Genomic DNA, 18297 nt, shown 5'->3' with positions numbered 1-18297 from the left:
GGAAAGATTATGTCTGCTCCATCACATTTTTTTCTGGATTGGATTGTTTCTCCAACCCCAACCCTCCATTCATTCATTGCTGGTCAGGTGTTGTGGAATGAAGTGAAATTAGTATTAGGGACAGATTTACATATGATATAGGTAGATTAATTTACAACGCTTGTGCTAAATATTCACCAGATTCGAAGAAACTGATCAGAAGTGGTTTGGTAATTGATATAAGTGTCAAAATTTGGTAGCTTTGTAGAATGCTAAAAATTAAACTTTACAGTCAGTTTAAAGACTGGAGATTGGAAAACTAGCAGCTATCCTGGAAAAAAAACTAGCAAGATGAGATATCAGGGCAACTACAATACTTTAAAATGAAGGCCAGCAGGTAATTTCAAATTATTTTCTCCTATTTAGTAGCAATGATTACATTTTCATTTGATAGGTGAAAGACAATTCAGGACTTTTTATTTGCACCATTAAAGGTATTCAATACCATGACATTGAAATATTGACGTAGCAGTATTACAATTCAGCTTCATTACATGGTTACTGGAAATGACAAAGATGAGCATACATAGACATTTGGTCCATATGAACCAAAAAAAATCATTCATCACTTCCACATAGAGCCAACAGGATTTTCTCATAGTCTGCCTTAGTGTCATCCTATGTGGAAAAGAAAAAAAAAACAAGTTAGCACCATCACACAATATATTGAACTCCAGTTTATGTTTTTCTAACTCTTTCAGGAATGAAATGGTCATTTTTCTCCCCCACCCCAAATTTGAGACAAAAACAATCAGGTTATTTTCAGAAAGGCTTGCACACAAGAATCAATAATCAAGTATGTTTCACTCAAATTCACCATGGATAATGGGGCTCTTTCTTGGGTAGCTGTGACCTCTACAAACAGGATGGTCTTCACTTGAACTAGAGGGGTAACAATTTGGGTACAAATTGGGAGGGAAATTTGCTAATACTCTCTGGGTGGGTTTAAGCTAATTCAGCAGGGGGGTAGGAACCTAAATTGTAGTTAGAGTACACAGGAGATTGAGAGTAATGAGGTCAGAAATAAGGTTGAGGTCACAAGAGGACACCAGCAAACAATAAGTTGAAGTGTGTCTACTTCAATGCCAGGAACATTCAGAAAAAGGGTGGCTGAACTTGCAGTATCAGTTGGCACTTGGAATTGCGATGTTGTGGCCATTTGGGAGACACCAGTAGAGCAGGGACAGGAATGGTTGTTGCAGGTTCCAGAATTTAAATGTTTTAGTAAGAACAGGGAAGATGGTAAAAGTGGTGGTGGTGTGATATTGTTAGTCAAGTAGAAGGTGAGGACTGCAGATGCTGGAGATCAGAGCTGAAAAATGTGTTGCTGGAAAAGCACAGCAGGTCAGGCAGCATCCAAGGAGCAGGAGAATCGACATTTTGGGAAGAAGGTTTATGCCTGAAACATTGATTCTCCTGCTCCTTGGATGCTGCCTGGCCTGCTGTGCTTTTCCAGCAACACATTTTTCAGGTATTGTCAGTCAAGGATAGTATTCCGGTGGCAGAAAGGACATTGGAGGACCCGTCTACTGAGGTAGAATGGGTTGAAGTTAGAAACAGGAAAGGAGGGGTCACCCTTTTGGGAGTTTTCTATAGGCCTCCGAATAATTCCAGAGATGTAGAGGAAAGGATAGCAAAAGATGATTCTCAATAGGAGCAAGAATAACAGGATAGTTGTTATGGGGGACCAGCTTTCAAATATTGACTGGGAATACTATAGTTCACATACTTTAGATGGGTTAATTTTTATCCAATGTGTGCAGGAGGATTTCCTGACAGTATGTAGACAGGCCAATAAGGGCTAAGGCCACATTAGATTTGGGTACTAGATAATGAATCTGGCCAGGTGTTAGATTTGGAGGTAGGTGAGCACTTTGGTGCTAGTGACCACTAAAGTAAACGTAACTAAATTGTGATGGAAAGTGATAGGTATACACCACAGGGCAAGAGGTATAGCTGGGGGAAAAGCAATTACAATGTGATTAGGTATGATTAAGGATGCATAACATGGCAAAGAAAACTGCAGGGGATGGGCACAATTGAAATGTGGAAATTATTCAAGAACAGCTACTGCAGGTTTGCAATAGTGCATACCTGTCAGGCAGGGAGGTGGTTGTCAAGCACAGGAGCTGTGGTTTACTAAGGAAGTTGAATTTCAGCATGGTGGCTCAGTGGTTAGCACTGCTGCCTCAGCGCCAGAGACCAGTGTTCGATTCCTGGCTCAGGCAACTGTGTGTGGAGTTTTGCACACATTCTCCCAGTGTCTGCGTGGGTTTCCTCCCACAGTCCAAAGATGAATTGGTCATGCTAAATTGTTCAGTGTTAGGTGGATTAGTCATGGGTAAATGGAGGGGAATGGGTGGGTTGCTCTTCGGAGGGTCAGTGTGGAGTTGTTGGGCTGAAGGGCCTGTTTCCACACTGTAGGGAACCTAAGCTGCCTTCCCTTAGATCAGATTATGTTAGGATAAGATGTGAAGGCTCAGTTAGGGTTCTTGAGAAAATGACAAGTTAGCTCTCTTTAGGTTTTTCCTGGCTAAGAGGAGCCAGGAAGGAATACAAGTAGTTGTTGGATAAGATCAAGGAAAACACTAAGGCTTTCTCCAGGTATACCAGGAACAAGAGAATGACTAGAAGAAGATTAGGGCCAATCAAGGATAATAGTGGGAAATTGTGTGTGGAGTCCAAGGGAGCTCGGAGCACTAGAAGATTTTTCATCAGTATTCATACTAGAAAAAGACAATGTTGTTGAAGAAAATACTGAGATACAGGCTACCAGACTAGATGGGATTGAGGTTCACAAGGAAATGCTAGCAATTCTGAAAAGTATCAAAATAGATAAATCCTGAGCCAGATGGGATTTATGCTAGAACTCTCTGGGAAGATAGGGAGGAGTTTTCAGAGCCTTTGGCTTTGATTTTATGTCAACGTTGTCTACAGGAAAAGTGCCAGAAGACTGGAAGAAAGCAAATGTTGTTCCCTTGTTCAAGGGGAGTAGAGACAACTCTGGTAATTATAGACCAGTGAGCCTTATGTTGGTCGAGTGTGAACTGTTGGAAAAGTTTGAGATATAGGATTTAATCATTTAGATGAAGTTGATTAGGGATAGTCAACATGATTTTGTTAAGCATCATTGAATTTGAGTTCTTTGAGAAGGTGACCAAACAGGTGGATGAAGATAAAGTGGTTGATGTGGTGTACATGAATTTCAGTAAGGCGTTTGATAAGTTTCCCCACAGTGGGCTATTGCTCAAAGTATGGAGGCATGAGATGGAGGGTGATTTAGTGGTTTGGATCAGAGATTGGTTAACTGAAAGACAAGGTAGTGGTTGATGGGAAATGTTCATCCTGACTTTTTTAAAAATAGTGGTGTACAGCAAGGATCTTTTTGGATCCACTGCCATATGTCATTTTTAAAAATGATCTGTATGAAGGTATAGAAGGATGGGTTAGTAAATTTGTGGATGACACGAAGATCAGTGGAGTCATGGATCGTGATGAAGGATGTTGTAGGTTACAGCAGGACATAGATAAACTGCAGAGCTGGGCTGAAAAGTGGCAAATGAAGCTTAATGTAACAAAGTGTGAGGTGATTCACTTTGGAAGGAGCAACAGGAATACAGAGTACTGAGCCAATGGTAAGATTCTTGGTATGTAGATGAGCAGAGCAACCAGTGTCCACGTACATAAATCCCTGAAAGTTGGCACCCAGGTTGATAGGTGCTTTAATTAGAGGAATTGAGTTTTGGAACCACGAGGTTATGCTGCAGCTGTACAAAACTCTGGTGAGGCCACACTTGGAATGTTGCGTACACTTCTGGTCACTACATTATACAAGGATATGGAAGCTTTGGAATGGGTTCAAAGGGGATTTACTAGGACGTTGCCTGGTATGGAGGGAAAGTTTTAGGAGGAAAGGCTGATGGACAGGAGGCTGTTTTCATTAAAGAGAAGGCGGTTGAGAGGTGATTTAATTGAGACATACAAGGTAATCAGTGTTAGATAGGGTCGACAGCGAGAGCAGTTTTCCTCAGATGCTGATGGCTAGCACAGGGGGACATAGTTTAAAACTGAGGGGTCATAGACATAGGACAGATGTCAGAGGTGGTTTCTTTACTCAGTAAGAGTGCATTCCATACCCTGTCTGCATTTGTGGTTTAAGGCCAAATTTAAGGGCATTTAAATGGTCATTGGATAGACATATGGATGGAAATGGAATATTTTGTAGGTTAAGTAGGCTTCAGATTGGTTTCACAGGTCAGCACAACAGGTGTGGGGGGGGGGGGGGGGGGGGGGTGGCAAAAGGCCTATATTGTAATGTTCTAAGTTCTAAAACACAAAATTTGAGAATGCTGGATTTGGGGTGCTCAGTTGTTCTGTTGGTTTAAAAAAAAAGAGTCAAATTTCACAAGATTGATTCAGACCAAAGTGTAACCAAAGTAAAAGCAATGGGAAGCTCGAGACCAGAGCTATAGCATGGGATAGATTAAAAACTGACCAAATCTTGTTTGTGCACAGGAATGATCTTAACGAATAACATTTTTAATACTGCTGTTTTTCAAATGGGAAAACTAGATTCTGACAAAAAGCTCAATTTAAAATGATAACATTGTCATCCCTATCTACCTGTGAATGGCTTTTGTGATTCATAATCCAAACGCTAGTGAACAGATTGTGTTTTGCATCAGGGAAAAACATTTTAGTTCATAATGTTAAGTTCAGCACAATGAATAATCACTCTTCATTCTCACCAAATGAAAAATCTATTTCTAAGATATAATTCCAATTAAATTTAAGTAGGCATCGAAGCCCACAACATTGACAAAGAGACAAGCTTATTCTCAATTAGATTAGAGTTATGTCCCTATAAATGCCAAACAAATTCAGAAATTCCTGGTTTTACTTTCGAAATAAGCTTCAGCTGTCCATTTAGATTGAGGAAACATCTCTAGAAATATAGTCAAAACTTATACTTTCTAAATTAAAATGAGCGAATGTTAACTACAAGATCAGTGCAGCAGGGCAAGATCCAAAATCAAAGCAGGATTAGTTTTGAGAAATTCAACTAGTGAGTGCAATCTTACGGTGACTAAACTGTTCCTTTAACAAGGTTACACATCCTTTGTTTCCTTCTCTCCCAGAGAGGTTGTAAATGACAGATGCTGAAAAGTCTGGGGATTGAAGGGTTTCAGGGCCAAGGTGATAATAGTTAACTGATACTGCCTCTGCCTCAGGCAGTCAAGTTTAAAAAAAAACACTTGTACGATGAAAGGGGGTGGCTGGTTCTCCCAGCTCTGCTGAGTAATGAAAAAAGCCACTGGACCCAGAAGCAGGTCCAGTCTAGTACTCATGACTTCTATTCTATCCTGTATTCGGTTTTGTTGATTTTAAAAAAGATTTACAAAAATTACTACGTGAAACAAATGGTTTGACTAGCTGATTCTCTCCTGAAATATCCATGTTACACCTACTTAAAACATTAGCAAGGTTAGGGCCTGGGTTGCCTTCCTGAAGTATTTTAAGGGGGCTTGCTTGATCTGGCCCACAACACTTACCTTGATAGCTTTGTAAAGTGTTTTTCCATATTTAGCTTTGTATGCTGCTTTGATGTCGTTCATATCCACTTCAGAGCGGGAAATCATAATTCTGATCAATACCTTATCTTTTGTACCATAGCCCTGTTCAAAAATAAAAAAAGTGGTTTAACAAACCCATTTCAAAGATAGACACATCTGAAGCTGACTGGAAACATTTTAAAACAGTAGTTTTAGTAAAACATAAATTGTAAGAGTACAATGGAATTATTGAATCCCTACAGTGTGAAAGTAGGTCAGTCTGTCAAGTCCACACCAACCCTCTAAAGAGCAGCCCACCCTAAACCACCCCATCCCTATAACCCTGCATTTCCATGGCTAATCCACGAGCATGTATTTCCCCATGCCTTCACAAAACTCCTATCCTTTCTCCATATTATATTTCCCATTCCCCCTCATTTCACAATCTCTACCATAGCCATGTCCAATTCCCTAAATTTCCATTGCATCCCATTTTTCTCATTCCCAACCCCAAATCCATGTTTTCTATTCCTTCTCAAAATTCCCACGTTTCCCATTCCCTCCCACTGTTTATCACACTATAGGTGATTATGTTAAATGAATTCACGTTTAACAAGTGTGTGGGCTACCACAAGCAAATAGGTGGTTCACTGAAGGGAGGCAAAGCAGCTGGTTAGACCCATGTACATTTTCACATTATAAATTCACCAACCAGTTGAAGTCTGGTCCACTTGCTTAAGGCAACCATCTCCCTTGACAGTCATCTTTGATGCAGCACAGATTATGGCCATTTAATTTATATTTATGCTCTTAAGCATTCATCGATTCCCTTAAACAAAACTAGTCTATATCCACATTCTAATGGAGAATGTTTTCCACATTATTCTTGCATGGGATACAGTAATTGGTAGGAATAGCTCATTAACTGGTTGCTTCAGGCCATTTGAGGGCAATTAATAGTACGCCACATTGCTGTGCATCTGAAATCACATTAGGCCAGACTAGGGTGGCAGATTTCCTTCTCTAAAGGACAACGAACTAGATGTTTGTCATTAAAAGTGGTTGTGGTCATGATCAGCTTTAAACCGCTTGCAATTCAAAAAAGTGTCATTTGCCATGGTGGCATTTCAACCTATAACATTAGCCTGGGTGATTGGATGTGTAGTCATGTTACATTACCACTTAAAAATGGGTTAGTCACTAAATCTATGCCTCCTGCTCAAAAAAGTTATTTCCCTCTAATCAAGCCCTTCATTTTAAAGGAGCAGTCTGCTTTCTATGCAAGAAAACCACTCATGCTTCTCTAAGTTTGTAGAAACTGCATATTCATTCCATTCTTAAAGTCATTACTATACTCCCCAAAGCCTTCACACAGACTGTAGTTTACTAGATCTTAGTCTGGGAGAAAGTGAGGACTGCAGATGCTGGAGATCAGAGCTGAAAAGTGTGTTGCTAGAAAAGCGCAACAGGTCAGGCAGCATCCAAGGAGCAGGAGAATCGACGTTTCAGGCATAAGCCCTGCTTGAAGGGCTTATGCCCAAAACAACGATTCTCCTGCTCCTTGGATGCTGCCTGACCTAGATCTTAGTCTGTCCAGGGCCATAGTATTATGTACCAGTTTAAAAGCTTGTTGGTACTGTACTTAATCCTTAGAATCCAATACATCTGCTTAGCCAGTTGCCACCTTCAAAGGAGATTTCTCTACATGTTTATGCATATATCCTCAAGCGTAACCCCAGATTTATGCACATTGAACTTAAAGTAATTAAGAGAAAAGGAGACTAGCTAAATGGCAACTGCAGATTCAGCAATTATCTCGTAGTGATCAGAGGAACTCTGGAATACAACGTCAAATCACAAGCGAATTTAAAAAACAACCTTTCAAAAGATGCAAAAATTGGAAATGCAAATCAAAACAAAGTAGTCAGTAACATTACAGCTGATTAGCAAGATGCTGACTACAACGTGACAGAAAGCCATTTCCTGTGAATGTCGTCCCAAACTGGAAACATTGTTTTACCTTAAATCAGTGGACTTGTGGTTTAGTGCACTGTGAAAGTCACAGCTTGAGAATAGCCAATAGATATAGTAATGCAAGATGCTTTCCCAAGAGTATTGGGAGCCAGGTAAGCCAGTGAAGTGAACAATGAAGACAATAATGACTTAACACCTGTCAGCTATCTTACATAACCAAGAATCTTAAACTAAAGTGAGTCACTATTTGTGATCATCATGTTGGATGGTAATATCTGCAATTTAGTCTAGAGATACACAGCATAGAAACAAACCATTTAGTCCAACTCATCCATGCTGACTAGATTTCCTATATAAAATTGGTCCCATATCCCTCAACCCTTGTCATCTACCCATCTAGAGGTCTTTTAAAATGTTGTAATTATACCAGCTTCCTCCATTTGCTCTGGCAACTCATTCCATACACTTGCCACACCATGAAAAATATTGTCCATCCTGTCTTTAAATCTTTCTCCTCTCACCTTAAATCTATGCCCTCTAGTTGAGCTCCTCCCACTATCCCTGGAAAAGACTTACCTATATAACCCATTCACACCAGTCATGATTTTATTAACCTGTAAAGATCACCCCTCAGCCACCAACACTGAAGGGAAAGTAGCCCCAGCCTCTATCACTCAAACCCTCCAATCAGAGGAACATCTTCATAGATCCTTTATAAAAGAGTTCAGAATAGATTAAAGATTTCCCTCCCCCACCCAGTTTACATTTCTAATCTTTATGCTGCATTTTATTCTCATGTTTGTAGCTAATAAGTTCACTCTTTAATACCAATTTGGTTAATTTGGCTTCTTTTGACAGATATTGGGTGGGGAAAAAGGGAGGGTAGGATATTCACTTGGTTGCAACCTAGAGATTGAGGTGGGAGTGCCATTAACTCTGGCTCCCTTTCATTCAGAGTGCACTAAAAACAGACCAATGCTGACCAATGTTTCCCAAAGTTAACCCCAAATCCCTTTAAGGGTCTTATTCATGGATTTATCCAAACATCTTTGAAATGTAACTGTACCTGCGTCTACCACTTGCAGTCAGTCCATTCAACTGAAACCACCCTCTGAAAAGGTTATTCCTCAGGTCTCAAATCTCTCACCTTAACTATGCCCTTTAGTCTTGAACTCCCATACCTTAGGAAAGATACTTCTGCTATTCACCTTATCTATGGTCCTCACAATTTTATTAACCTCAATATGGTCACCCCTGAACCTTCTACACTTGAGTAAAGGCAGCCATAATCCTGTCCAGATTTGTAAGTGGGGAGCCTTGCCTGTGGATTAGTGGCAACTTCTTTCATCTATTTAAATAGTTACTATTTATACAGATATCCCATTGCCCTGCATTAAGTTTCTGCTGCTAATACCTTCCTTGCTCAAAACAGACATGTCCTTAAAGTCTAGTTCAGTCTTCAACAGAAAGAAACTTTGGTGTAGTAAGCTGTATTCTGTAAGTTGTTTGGTACTTGTCCATTTTAATTTGCTTGAGAAATGCAGTAATCCTCAGGACTGACTTTTGCCCGAGAGGGATGTCACAACTGTCCTTTGACAAGAACTTGCTGGTATTGTCCTTTTTATCGTTGTGGCTTCCAATTTTGCTAATGAGCAAATTAATCCAATAACTAAGTAGTGATGGCTTCTTTTTTGCCCACCAAACCTTCTGAGCACTTTTTCTTCATTAGCATTTTTAAAAAATCTAGGTTATTGAAAAAAAACCATCTACAACCACTTGGTATGTCACTTCTTTCAATAAGTGAAATGCACATGCACACAAATGCATAGTAAAATACATTTCACTAAAGCCGGAGAAATAGATAAGTCACCTTCATGGAATTATACAGCTTTTCAGCAAAGTAATCCGGTTTGTTTCCAATGCATCGTACTGTGTCAAAGAAGAAAAAAAAAGATTTTAGTGAACTTCGTGCAATGGTTTCAGGAAAAGCACAGCCAGTCAGGCAGCATCTGTGAAGCAGAAGAATCACAGTTTTGAGCATATGCCCTTCATTGTGAATTCATGAAGGGCTTATGATCAAAAACATCAATTCCCCTGCTCCTCAGATGCTGCCTGACCTGCTGCACTTTTCCAGCTCCACACTGACTGTCTCCAGCATCTGCAGTCCTCACTTTCTCCTATGCAATGGTTTCATTACGGTTGGAGAAAGGAAAGGCTGTTACATGATACTTATTATAAAGTACTGCAGAGGGCACTATTAGATTCCACTAATAGTTGCAGTAGAAAAATGAATTGGGCAGGGTTCAATAAAAAAGTGAAGCAGCTTTGCATTATTCTAAATGTAAACATGGGAACAGAGATTTTTCAGAGTCTGGTTGCCACATCACAATGTGAAGGTACAGAATTGAAAACAGAAACTCTAAGTCTAAACGTCTGGTCTCCTGATGAGCAGTAATACAAAGAACGCAGCGAAAGAAAAAAAGCAATTGACTTGATGCCAGTTTCTGAAGTATTTTCCGGGGGCTACAAGCCACAGGAATGCTTTACGAAGACGGAGTTGAAAACAGCTCATGTCAAAAAGCCCTTTATGCTGCCAACCACGCCTATAAAGAGCAGTGCAGTAATCGTGTAAATTACTATTTGATGTGGATTTGATCTGTTAGTCAGAAGTGTTTCAGACAGTAGCCCCTGGAGGCAGAAGCCTTAACTGCAACAGAAAAAAAAATACAAAGCAAAATGTCTCAGAATTTAATTTCTTGATGAAGCATACTTGAGCATTGCTGGTAGAGGTAGTTGTGTTTATCTTCTGGCAGGAAGCAGGAATTCTAAGAGTGATCAGCTCAGTGGAAAAGGAACAGTGATAGGTTTTCAAGTCAGGATGGAGCAGCATTAGGCTAGGGGAGGAAGATAGGATCACATGTCTATATCTGGTGTCCTTGTCCTTCTAGGTAGGATGCATGGATGTGGAAGGTATGATGTAGTTGGTACACTGCTGTCACTATGCATCAACAGTGAAGGAATTAAGTGTTAATGCAGTAGATGGGATATTCAAGTGGACTGCTCTGGCCTGCCAACGTTGAGCTTAATGTTTGATGAAGGTGCCTAGAGTGCATCCAATTGTGGCTTTTTAAGAAAAACAGGTGTTACTGACTGCAGAAATTTAAACTACATTGCTCTACAAGAGATAGTGTGTATAGCTGGCCCAATTCACTTTAGTCAGAGCATTGGTAATGCCCAATATTTTAATGGTGGCAGCATATGTAATGGTGGTTGGAGGAAGAGGAGTGGGTAGGCTGGTTGGAAAGGGAGGAGAGAAAAATATAGCAGTAATGTTGTAGTGTCAAAGAGGATTGGATTCTTTTGTTGAGCAAACAGATTATTATCTGGCACCATGGCCTGAATTGTACTTGCCACTTACCAATTCAAGACAACAATTCTACTGCATTATGTACTGAATCAGTCAGTATTCAAAAGAGCCATGATAAGCTGTGTGCAAACAGTGAACATACATAATTTGGACTACTAGGTTGGGCCTAAGGCATTTTCCAAAAGAACAAAATGTTTAGTGATAGTCCAAATAACCACCATCTTCTCTTGGCGCTAGTTATAGCTTTAGCCAGTCAATAGCTTGTTCACCATATCCTTTCCTATAGTCACCTTACACAAAGCACTTTATGTTCATGGAATTCCACTTTACTAGACTCCTTGCTGCCATATTGCAATTTGTGCACCAGCAGTCACCTCAATGAAAGGAGGTTCGAAAGTCCTTTATTTGGATGGACATTGATAGACTCATGTAGCTAGAGAGTAAAATTCTTTAAAATGTGGAAAAAAAAAAGGAGAGATGCAGAGTTGAGCATTAGGCCCACCAGAGGCTTGGGAAAATAGGAAATGAGGAAATGACAATTGTCAAATAAACACTCTGTAGTAAAAGCCATGGAAATCATTCTAAAATACTGGATCAGGGACAAAAAAAAAGGGGGTTGCGTTAAAAACAAAATCACTTCAAGTATGGGAGGTCAAATGAGGCAAATCCACATCTTCCTCAGGTCTGATGGGACGCATCCTAAAATTAAGTAACTTGGTGGAAAACTGGTAATGATTGTCCAGAAATCTTTAGATTCTGATTGTCAGTTTTCCAATCCTCTGCGACTTCAACATATCACTTATTCAAAAAAAAAGGGACAAGGTGGTAACGCTAGGCCAACTGGCAATAAAACAAACAACAATTAGGAATACAGTACAACCTCAATTACTGAACAGAGCTCAAAGTCCTGTAAAAGTGGCAATAGACAACACCACATTCAGTTATCAGTTAAACTGGTATAGCATTACTGGATAATCAAGGCATGTTCCAATAACCAGCAGTCAAATCACCACTTCTTACAATAGAAGAGTTATCCAAACAAAATACTCCCTGCCGGTCTCATTTGGGTAATTGAGGTTGTACTGTACATAATAAGCACATAGTTAGCGTGGTTTCATGTAGAGAAAATCAGATACATATTAGAACAGTGGAGCAAGCAGGATAGATGAAGGAGAACTAAGGCAATATACTGCACATCTCCTGGAAATTCAATGAGATACTGCATAGAAGACTAAAGAAAATAACCCTTTTCTTACCATTCTTAGCATATTACCACACTAGATCATCTTTAAACCATTGGGATGGGGGGCATTTTTCTGGATGGCAGTGTGTAACAGTGCTGTAGAGGTCAGTTATCGTAATAAGTGACTTGGATCAGGAAGCTAATATACTATAATCAAGTTTTCAAATGAAAATATAGGTTGGAAAAGTAACTATGAGGATGACTGGAGTTGCAGAGGGATTATATAGACAGGTTATGCAAGGGAGCACAAATCTGACAGATGAAAGAGTCTGGGAAAATGAGGTTATGCACTTTAGTAGTAAGAATACAAGAGCAAACAGCATTTAAAATTGGGTGGTGGGGTGTGGAAGAGATTGCATAAAATCTGTAGAGTGGTTTGAGGGTCCTCATGCACAAATAAATGCTCTTATTTCAGACTCAGCAGATAATAGGGTGGGCAAGTAGAAACCTTTATCTAAAAAAAGGACTGGAGTCCAAAGTAGAGATCTTGCTAAAACTATGCAAGGTACTGGTCAGACCACAGCTACAATGTCAACAGCTTTATGCCCCGTACCTAAAAAGGTCATATACTGGCAACTGAGGCAGTCTAGAGAAAGCTTACTGGTTGATTCCAAGTAAGGAAGGGCTACCCTAGAAAGAGGTGAAGCCAGTATTCCTTAGCCTCTGTCTTCTGTACTGATTGTATGTATCAATATTAGTAGAGTTAACAGATGTAGGAAGGTTGTTATTTTTGCAGGAAAGTCTAGAACCAGAGAGCATACTGAGGTATGCAGGGGTGTCACTCATGCGATAAGGACTCTGTCAGACAGTAGTAAACTTGTGGAATTTATGAGCTGCAGAGCCATTGAGTATTTAAGACAGGAGATTGTTTTTTCTGTTGTTTAGAAATCCTAAGAAAAGTAGACTGAGGGATTCAATTCAGCCAGGATATTAGTCTGCTTTGTCATTCGAAGTGCTGAATGGCTTGTCTGTTCCTACAGCTTAGAGAACCTACTTACAGCTTGACAATATTGAGCACTTTCTGTTCATGAGTTTAATGCTGCCTTGCTTAAAGAATAAACATATGGCATCTCTATGTACGCCAATATCATTATGTAAATTAATTGGACTGAAGGCAAAAGATGAGAAATGAGAGAGGTTAAATATGATAACCTCTATGCTACAGAGCAAGAATTGGTGTTACCACACCATGGCCATCTATGCATTGAGTGAACGCTGCAGCTTAAAAAATATATTATGAAAAGCAAGATACTGAACACTGGAAATTCTCAGATTGGCAACGTTTGAACAGACAAACAGGGTTAATATCAATGCTGAAGATTCATTTGTCTTTTAACTAGACATTGAGTGTTTTATACTATCGAGAAAAGGTGGTGAAGGAGGTAAAGTCCTAGAATAGAAAAAAGGAGCCAAAAGTAGAAATACTCGAATATACACAATGGAACTAAAAGGCAAAAGGAATGGTAATAGTTAAAAACATTTGAAGAGTGCAAAATACAAGTAGAAGAGTGAATAGGTCAAACCTTAAGGAAAAAAGATTGATGCTGAAAAAAAAAAAGGACAAAAAAAAATCATGCTCTGAAGTAGTTGAACTTGTAGTCACCTGAACTGTAAAGGTGTCCAGAAGAGAGACTACACCAAGCTACAGCATTTCAACAGATTACTTTATAACTGTTTTCAATGTCAACAAGAGTACAAGTAAAATCACCACTTCATCTCTGGAAGAAAACCCAAATTATTTTAATTGGTTGATGTAAATATCACCACTTCAGTCTGTCTGGAGGAATGCAAATATCTATTTGCATTTGTAACTAAAAATCATTAACCAACTGCTATCAAAAGTGAATCTTCAAACCTGGATAGATTTGTACATATGACTAATAGGGAGTACTTTGTATTGGAAATTTTCACAACCATTGATCAGATTATGTGCTTAGTCATCATTGTCTGAAATCCAAATTGAATTAGTGCTTATGTTTGTTACTCAAAGATTAGAGCTCAAACTTCCAGCTCCAACAGAGATTAGTATTTGTTTGTTCTAGGTGCTCACCAGCAATCTCAAATTCGACAACTCTTAAGAGTAAATGACCAATGATTTAAATGGAACATCAACAGAAGGTTAGAAAATCTTTCACATACCCAAAGATATCAGAGCATTTTCTATGTCCCCTTTCAGTTCAAGATCCAAGGCCTTGCCAATCTCATGACTGCTATATTTTGTGTATCGCTCAAACACTAGATAAAAATAAACAGGACAAAATCAATTAATTTCTCAATGAGATCAAAAAGTCTTAAGTTGCTATTAAAATTGCAAGGTGTCAGAATGTGAAATTTTTCCCACATTTCACTTGTAGAAAAGTTGAGGATTACAAAAATAATAGCTTTTAAAATGATGATTTGGAGATGCCAGTATTGGACTGGGGTGTAAAGAATTGCACATCACAACACCAGGTTATAGTCCAACAGGTTTAATTGGAAGCACTAGCTTTCGGAGCGCCGCTCCTTCATCAGGTGGTGTTGCTACAACCACCTGATAAAGGAGCAGTGCTCTGAAAGCTAGTGCTTCCAATTAAACCTGTTGGGCCATAACCTGGTGTTGAGAGATTTGTAACTTTTAAAATGGTATATTCAGATAATTTTCAAAAAGCATTTCTAACAATTGTTAGACCAGTTTACACTACAGCAAGTGTGTTAAAGTCACTTAGAGTTACTGCTGTTCATTTTGTCAGCTGGCCAACTATTCTGCCAATTTGAAATCTGGAAGCAGGAAGAATTCATTCCACCCCCTTAACCTTGAGCAGAGTTCATTCAAATACTTCAGTCTTCTTTCCAGCAGTCGAGCCCAATTAGAATATGCTTTTTCCAGGACTTAGTTCAGCTCAGCTGTTCCCTCCCTTATTTGGCCAAAGTGTGTTTAAAGTTCCTTAATATTTCTGATCTCAGCATACAAAGTATCTAGTTGGAGTTACGCAAGTCTCATTTAAACTATGCATTGCGTAACTTAGTTCTATTCAATTATTGGATTAATTCTTAGCTAGTAAACCGCCAATTTTGATTTTATATTCAAAGCTCTAAATTAGCAAGATTGTAGTGGCTTGGGGTCCAAGATTTCAACATTAGTATAGTACTGGACTGTTTGCTTGTTAGGGTCATACTTCAGAGGAGACAATATCAAACTTATCTCTCCTTCAAGATAGCATTCTTAATATGGAAAGGAATAGTATAAGATCATGCACAATTACTTTTATATAGAGTTATTTGAAATTACTTCTTTCAATGAAGAGAGTGTAGTTATTTGGTACAGAACTGGAATATTGCTAAAACAACTTTCCTGAAATGTTTCCATCTTACACTCAATTGGGACAATTTGCAAAAATCCATTCACGGAAAACAAGCCTTCATATTGCAAGAGGAAAGTATTGATTGGTTAGTAATTGGACTAATTCAGTACACTTCACAGCAACTCCCATTAATGCTGGTTGACAGCCAGTAGCCAGGCTTTTATGTTTAAAACAAGGAGGCTGACTGGTCAAGGCATTGCTGATTCAACCTTTTTTTCAAGGCAAAGTATTGACAACTAAATTGTGTTACTGTAAATATTTAAACACCTAAATTAAAGATGTAATTTACAAATCTTACTTGATTAGATTAGGAGAGCTTGAACATTTTCACCAGAGTATTGACAGTTTCGTTAACTTACCTGTTTGCATGTGTGCAGCATTTCTGCTTGTAAGAATTCTAATGAAGGTGTCAACATCAGTCCCTTTCCTTCTTTCACCAGCTTCATATAAAGCCTAGATTAAAAATGTATAATTATAGTTCTGCAATTAAATAATTTCTAAGAATGTACAGTAATTTGGAGCAAAAGCAATCAACTCACCCTTGCATCATTATCAGCAAGGTCATGATCCACTGTACAACCTTCATCTCTAGATGCCTATTATAGAGAAGATTTAAATTGATACATGTAATTTAATATCTCAAAAATATCAGCCTTGAATGACATCAGAATTTACAGTCTAAATAAGCTAACTTCTGTTTGTAAAGATGCTACAAATTCAATCAAAACAGTTTAGAAGGATTCAAATGGGCCTGGCAGCAAATTTCAAAAAGTTTTGCAATGGCTGTCATTCCTCTGAAGGATATCTATTTCCATTGATTTGCCTCCTTCATACCTAAAGGTGGACTGTCATTGTTGCACAATGATACTTACCCAAACTAGGCACACAGAGCTAACGAGAACTCATTATATACATTGCCTCCCATTCAAGCTTTAATAGGCATGAAAAAAATCAGTATGATATTCCATTTCTATTAGGTGCCTGATTTTAGGACTGTACCATGATAAATAACTTTAGAGTCTGTTGATGCTTTAGTCTTATTACTATTTACTTTGCCTCTGCTAAAAGGATAGGCTTCATAAGTAGTGCAGGTAATGTTGATGCATAGCTAATGTTGATGTATTAGGCAAAGCATTCCTTCAGTAGAAAGGCTACAAATCTTTTGAATAAAAACCATCACTATTTTGAACATATTCTTCAGTGTTGTAAAGATATTTTACCTTAAGTAGTGCAACTAAAGCCTTTTGGAAATCCCCAGATGTATCACCCTTGATCTTGTCCTCCAATTCACTGCCAAATTCTACAAAAGAAAACCACAATCAATAGTAATCTGTCAAATTAGACCCATGTGTTTTTCCTTTATTGCTTTAGATTACCCCTCATGAAATGCATTACCTTCTTTGTATGCTTTAATGATATCCTTGATCTCTTTGTTGCTCCTAGATACCAATATCTCTACTAGACAGTCTTCATCAGTACCAAAACCCTATCAACACACAATTTGACATGAATACAATTTCAATTGTATATCAGGGTTGAATCCAGTAAGTCTTCCTTATAAAGATGACACATAGAAATTACAGTACAGAATCACATTGGTGATTCCACCCCCCTCTCTGCTGAGCTACACAGCAAACTATCCCTGCTGAAATCTGATCAAATATCCTTAGATTCCCAAATGCAGTCTGTACATTAAATGGATTTGCCCAAAGTGGATAAAGTTGTCTTTACCACTTTTACATCCAGTTGACCCTTTCCTGTCTAATTTACTTTCAACATTCCAAAATTCCAAAGAAGAGGATGAGTGCAAAGTGGACAAAGTTAGGGGCCAGTGACAGAGGATAAACTGTATTCATTGGGGTTAGGTGAAAGGTGAGGACTGCAGTTGCTGGAGATCAGAGTCAAAAGGTAGGGCCCAAAAAAGCAAAGCAGCATCTGAGGAGGAGAGTTGACATTTCAGGCATAAGCCCCGACATTTCTGATGAATGGCTACTGCTCAAAACATCAATCTCCTGCTCCCCAGATGCTGCCTGAGCTGCTGTGCTTTTACAGGACACACTTAACTATTCACTGGAGCCCAGTGAAAAGTGGTTCTTGCCCTACTACAGATCAAGGAGCTAGATGTTTGGCAATGAAGCATTTTTCTATTACACTTGAAAACTTTGTTTATTAATTAGTATGCAAAGTCCATGACTCACTTTTGTTGGTGTTTGCCTTTTCTAATACTTAGCATGAGGGGACCGTACACGACTCAAGTCAGAACACAAAACACCATGACTGCAAAACAGCCTCAGGGAAACGAAAAATATTGAAAAGCTGCAGAAGGGGTGAGCTTTGAAAATATTAGCAAAGTGACAAATTGCAGGATAAATAGAGCTCAAGTGGGATCAGCAACCAGTATGGCCTAAGTCATTGCCTTGCTTACCAAAGTCAAGTGAATATTAAGTATCCAAACTGAGTAAAATTGGTTGAGGTTAGCCAAAGCTCTTAAAGTAGAAATGAGGTAATGTCCTGTACATACAAAGGAACTAAACTGAAAATGCAATTTAAGGAGAAGTCACAGCAATGGCAGCTTGGTCCAGTGCAGTGGGGAAGTCAGGGATGAGACCAGGGCTGGCCAATGTTTTCAGGGTGTGTGTCTATCTATAGAGACAGTAAAATCACATTTGGGAACTGGAACAGCAGCTGGAGCCACCTCAAGGCAGAGACTTTTGTAGATACCATGTACAGTGGGATGTGCAGGTAAAACGGTTTAAAAAGGCAGAAAGGATGGTCAGACAG

At 39.0% G+C, this 18297-nt stretch overlaps 1 protein-coding gene across 1 annotated transcript in view; it reads right to left on the bottom strand.

Moving 5' to 3' along the window:
* Positions 1 to 439: 439 nt before the first annotated feature.
* The window catches only part of anxa1a (annexin A1a), a 32847-nt gene continuing 14989 nt past the window's right edge, over positions 440 to 18297 (bottom strand). Inside the window, exons 6-13 of the mRNA XM_060844990.1 lie at positions 16912 to 17002; positions 16737 to 16816; positions 16056 to 16112; positions 15876 to 15969; positions 14315 to 14410; positions 9436 to 9494; positions 5592 to 5714; positions 440 to 657 (exon numbers count right to left, since the gene is read on the bottom strand). Of these exons, the coding sequence (XP_060700973.1) occupies positions 598 to 657; positions 5592 to 5714; positions 9436 to 9494; positions 14315 to 14410; positions 15876 to 15969; positions 16056 to 16112; positions 16737 to 16816; positions 16912 to 17002 (660 nt within the window). The 3' untranslated portion in view covers positions 440 to 597. The remainder of the gene's footprint in view (positions 658 to 5591; positions 5715 to 9435; positions 9495 to 14314; positions 14411 to 15875; positions 15970 to 16055; positions 16113 to 16736; positions 16817 to 16911; positions 17003 to 18297) is intronic.

This window comes from Hemiscyllium ocellatum, chromosome 2 (genome assembly GCF_020745735.1).
Source record: "Hemiscyllium ocellatum isolate sHemOce1 chromosome 2, sHemOce1.pat.X.cur, whole genome shotgun sequence".
NCBI classification, from domain to species: Eukaryota; Metazoa; Chordata; class Chondrichthyes; order Orectolobiformes; family Hemiscylliidae; genus Hemiscyllium; species Hemiscyllium ocellatum.
This window is presented reverse-complemented; position numbering and strand designations above follow the sequence as displayed.